This window comes from Galeopterus variegatus, unplaced genomic scaffold, assembly GCF_000696425.1.
Source record: "Galeopterus variegatus unplaced genomic scaffold, G_variegatus-3.0.2 Scaffold2244, whole genome shotgun sequence".
NCBI lineage: Eukaryota > Metazoa > Chordata > Mammalia > Dermoptera > Cynocephalidae > Galeopterus > Galeopterus variegatus.
The window spans coordinates 166,263-171,602 of record NW_007728355.1 but is presented as its reverse complement, the minus strand read 5'-3'; the positions used below and the strand labels follow the sequence as shown (position 1 = coordinate 171,602).

The 5,340-nt window shown below is 38.4% G+C and overlaps 1 protein-coding gene across 1 annotated transcript in view; it reads left to right on the top strand.

Annotated features, from left to right (window-relative positions):
- Positions 1-5,340, top strand: part of LTBP1 (latent transforming growth factor beta binding protein 1) — a gene marked incomplete at its 5' end in the record, with an annotated part of 173,896 nt that overhangs the window by 136,300 nt on the left and 32,256 nt on the right. Inside the window, one exon of the mRNA XM_008581059.1 lies at positions 4,859-5,035. Coding sequence (XP_008579281.1) covers positions 4,859-5,035 — 177 coding nt within the window. The remainder of the gene's footprint in view (positions 1-4,858; positions 5,036-5,340) is intronic.

The window sequence follows — 5,340 nt, the reverse complement described above, 5'->3', positions numbered from 1 at the left end:
TTTCAGCAAAAAAAAAAAAAGAAAACAGAAAACCTTCATTTAGTCTGACGAGTATTTATCACGTGCCTTATAGCTGGAGGCCCTCAAGCAGCTCTCTCTTCCAACCGAGAAGACACTGCTGTCTGCCCCAGCACCCATGCCCCAAATCCTTACACCCTACCCCACCCCGACCTCCCTTGTTTACTTGTGAGCACCTCCCTGCCCCATCCTCCGCTCTCAAGGTCACATTCTGCAGACTAGGCCTCCTTACTGGTGCCCGGTTTCCTAGTTTATGACCCTCTACAGACCTCCTACTCCTGTGTGCACTACTCCTACACAGACCTAAGTACAGTTGTAGTTTTTACTCTTTTGGCACCCTCTCATGGCTTGTTTCTTGGCCCCCCTGCCTTTTTTTAACTTTAAAAATCTTGGCTCAGAAGTCAGCTCCTCCAGGCAGTCTTCCCTGATAGCCTTGCCTACCCTATCCCTCCACAGCGTGGCTTAAGAACATGTGTGTCCCAGGAGTGGACCCTCAGGGCCCAGCCCACGGTGGGTTTGCCTGTGGCCTGACTCCTCACCTAACCGACCTCTTAGAATAGGAACTGTGGGGAGGTATCTTAAAGTGTTCTTACTCTTGTGCTTTGCTTTCTAAAGTTCACTTACGTCTTTCACATCTTTCACCATCTGAAATTATCCCCTTTTTCTGGTCTTTTTTATTTGCATTCCTTTATATTCAACCCATTTTTATTGTTGGTGCTTGTTTGCTGAAACTCAGCAATGGCTTTCACGTTAAAAACAAAACAAAACAGCACGTGTTGTTCACTTTCCACGTTCTTGAGTGAGAAAACTAGAAAAAAATACTCCTTGACATATTACACAAGAATTCCTTTTCTCCTAAAAGCATGAGGTAGAATAAAACATTTCTGCCTGTAGCAGTTTTAGAAGGAAAGCAGAGAACAAAAATATTCCCGAACATTACCATGTGCACAGAGTTTCATAAATTGGTCTGTCTTCAGGACCACACGTGGGTGTTTCAGTGGGGGCAGTATTTACTCACACGTATTTGGTCATTGTAATAATCCTGACTGTTCCAGAAGGTATCAAGAAGATTAGCTCATAAAAACCTTCAGTACACATTGCAAATGGGAAGGGAAAGGAAAGACGAGGGCCCATTTAAAAAGCTCGTGTCAACTTTAACCAAAATAGTTCTGGATTTTCTTACTCCAGTGACAGTCCCTAAGATTGGACGTATTTGGGGGAAACACTAAAGAAGGAAACAGTCCTATAAGTGAATGCCCAAGCCCTCTTCAGTCTGATAAGCCAAGAGAAAAGGAGCCCCCAGAAAGGTCTCAAATGCATTCCTCCCTATTCAGAGCAAGAGGACATGATACGCTGTACGTGTGGCAGTGTCGTTGAACTCCACACCAGCAGGGATTGTCTGCAGCCCTCTCCCCATTTGTCTCAAAGAGAATACAGACATAAGAAGAAAAAAGGCAAAGCAGAACAAGCTTGTACTGATTGAGATGTTAAGAAGCTGAGCCTTGAGGAAGGGTTTTGGGGAAAGCAGTCCACATAGGACACTTGGAAACAACCTTGGTTTCCTCTTCCAGTAAGTGAGGGTGATCTGTCACCTGCACCCTCTACTTACATAGTTATTCTGTGGATCACTTGAAAAGGCCCCTGTAAAAGTTCCTTCAAAACAACAAAAAGGCCTGGCTGGTTAGCTGAGTTGGTTAGAGCGTGGTGCTGATAACACCAAGGTCCAGGGTTTGATCCTCACACCGGCCAGTCACTAAAACAAAAAAAACCATGTAAAATGTATAAAAATTCACTTTCTTGTTATCGCCAGCCATACCCCTAGGATTAAAATGTACAACTAGGATAAAAATGTTTATGCACAGATGTTAAGCCAACCCTCTTAAAACAAATTGAAAAATCAAGTCTGAAAATACTAAAGGAGAAGTCATACGTTTCTAAGGAAACTGTGGCATGATATGTAGTATGGCTAATCTTATTTATAATTCTTTAAGAAAAAAAATTCATTCTTTTTAATACTGGGCACTTTCCATAACCATTGATTTTGATCTTTTCGGATTATTTTCCAGTATAGAAATCCTCCACCCCTGGTGGCAGTGACCTCTGAACATATGTTCAGGGATGTTTTAAAAGAAATTACATTACATATATTTACTGATCAGAATTTTGCCTCAATGGAAAAATGCTCAACGAAGTTAATTACTTAAAGGTTAGGAAGATAGGGAAATTGTCGTTTTTCCCAGAGTGACCTTTGTGGACCAGTTTTTAGAAAGGAATTTGCATTTCTTTCCAAACACGGATGAGGGCCTGACTAATACTCAGTTTCAGCTGTGTAAACATTCGACTTTCAAACAGCTTGGAAAGAGAGTGAGAGCAAAACTGGTAACAACCAATATAAAACATGAGTAATGATTATATTATTGATTATTTCCCTTATTAAATAATCTCTGAGTTTGCTTCCAAAGAAAAGGCAAAAAAGCAAAGATTATTTCATTTCTTAGTTTCTATGATGTTAGTATAACAAACATTGTAGAAAACAAAGCAGTGTTTATTATACAAGGGTACTTCAAAAAGTTTATGAAAAGATTTGTATTATCTTCCAACTCTATTTTTCCATGAACATTTTCAAATATGTTCACGTAATGTCTTTCAATTCTATTTTCCATGAATTTTTTTGAAGTACCCTTATATATATATAGTATGTGTGTGTGTATACATAATTTTTGACATGTTTTGACTCAGAAGCCCGTGGTTTCTGATTACCTGTGAACATAGTCTTCATTAAAACCCTACTACATAGTATTTCATTTTGTAATAAACACTATGACATACTTACAACTTTATACATACATGAGGGAAAAATTATTGAGCCCTCTTTTGGCAGAAACCTGATTTGCAAAACTCTATTTTACTTTCTTGGTTTATATTTTTCAGTGCATTCATGAATAACCAGCTGCATTGTTACACCAGCTGAAAGAAATAATTGAGTAGACTCATTAACAAGCTGGCAATTTATTCACAATGTTGGGGAAAAGCTTATAAAATTTTCTGTAGGGTTCATGAATGATTTATAATAATTTAGACTTCTTACCCTTGATTTCCCAAATAATTCCATGTCTTAGAGCTTGGAGCCCCTCCTGACGAAAGTCCCTTCTATTAGAGTGGATAAAGCAAGTTTCTGTCCTCCGAACACTTGAAGTAACTTAGACTAGATGAGGGAGGTGGCATCTAGTCTATGAACTGCTACCCGATTTCACACACAAGGAAGTGATTTAAAACCGCTTTATGTACTGCTGCATGGAAATCAGCATTTCAGTTTTTTCCTGGATACTTGTTCTAGGTTTGAATTTGTCATCAGCTATTAACACTAACTTAGAGTCCAAGCTGAAATCTGTCAAAGGCAGAATAATCTGAGAACTGGCCAGAATCATGTATGTAAGGGATCTTTTATATTCTCATAGGTGTGTTCTGAAAGTAATATATACTTCAGAGGTTTGTTTGCTGCTTTGCTTGTTTTTAATGCTATTAGGTTGAAAGAAAGGGGAATAGCTTTTCAGATAGAATTTTATGAACTTATATTTTTAAAATGTGTGTAGTGTTTATTAATCAAGTTTCCACAGTCGGCTACGCCCTGCCAAAATAAATATATAGGAAGCTACTGTAAAAATAACTCATTGAATTTTCCTAATAATATAATTATCTACTAACTTTAAAAGAATGTAAGTAGGTTTTGACATTGTAGTGTTATCATCATGGGTAAATGTTTTCCCTTTGTCCCTGTGGTTTCTTAGGGTCTGAGAATCTGGAAATGGTAGAGTTCTAATGAAAATATTTTATTAGAATTAGTCTATGTAATTGTGATGGCAGTAGTCAGCTTCTTATTTAATATACCATAAAATAAAAACTATTAATAAATTCTAACTGGATCATAGGTAGTAATTTAAACTCTTATAGCATATGGTAGGGAAGGGATATAACTACTTTCCAAGTCTGGTCACAAAATATTGATCATTTTTAAAAGCACAAACTTGTTCAAAGACTTCAAATCTGATAGAATTCACTTGTTTTTATTATTACCTGAAATTGGATGGATTTTGTTCTCATCCTTGTGTTCTTTCATATCACCTTGCTAGTGTTTTATCACAGAGGGTTAAACTGAGACTGTTTGAACTTATTTTGTCTAGGACACATTTGAGCTGGAACTAGAACCCAGACTTGAAACTCTACCCTGAGGCTTAGCGAGCACTCATTCTTTCATTCAAACTCATATATTTGCAACAATTTAAGTAGTTAGCTTTTTAGTGATGAAAGGTTATTTTATAGGCTCCAGGTTACTGCAGTATTTTCCTTACTTATCTTCCTCTGCTGTATGCTGTTGAGAAAGGATTGGGGGCATGATTGATTCAAATAACCACCTAAGGGTTAAATATTATGTGTGGCCCCAGATTTCTGGTCAAGTGTTCGGGAAAAATTTTTATTGATTTAAGTAGGTGTTATAGCTTAGAAGAGAATGGCCCAGTGTTTGGCAAGAAAGCAGATATGGAAACTCTACTCACAGCCAAATTTACAAGAATAAAGCAATTGGTTAATGTAAAAGGAAATGGCTTTGACAGATTTACACTCTTGGGGTGTGTTAGAAATCCACCAAAATTCAAGATTCGAGTGCATTTTTATCTTGAAGTAGAAGAATCCCACACAAAGTGAAAAGCAGTTTTCTGTAAAGGAAGTGCTGTTGAGAACCGTCTAGTCACTCTTTCTCCCACTGTGTATTCTACTCTGTTGTGTTACAGGTAGATCTGATGTGTCCTATCAACACCCTTTTTGCTTTCTCCACTCTGTTTAGAGTTAGATGTAGATCAACCCACAGAAGAAAAGAAGGAATGCTACTATAATCTAAATGACGCTAGTCTCTGTGATAATGTGCTGGCCCCCAATGTCACCAAACAAGAATGCTGCTGCACTTCGGGTGCCGGCTGGGGAGACAACTGTGAGATCTTCCCCTGCCCGGTCGTGGGGACTGGTAAGAATCAGCTGAGTGGTGTGTTCACACTTGTGTTTGGCCGGGAGGTGTCTGCGAGCCTTGGAATGTTCTCATTTTGGTTATTACATGAAGCCTTGAAATGATGACATTCACTGCCACAGTTGACTTGAGGTGAGACGACCTTATAGTGGGTTTCCTTTGGGGCCGGAGCCACCGCCCTCATACCATCTCAGTATGAATTCTTAAATTTCTGCCTGTCATGGAGTGTATGGTACAGTCATGTGCTATATGATATTTTGGCAGAAAGATAGTTGTTTTATTCCATTTTTAAGTGAAAAATCAAT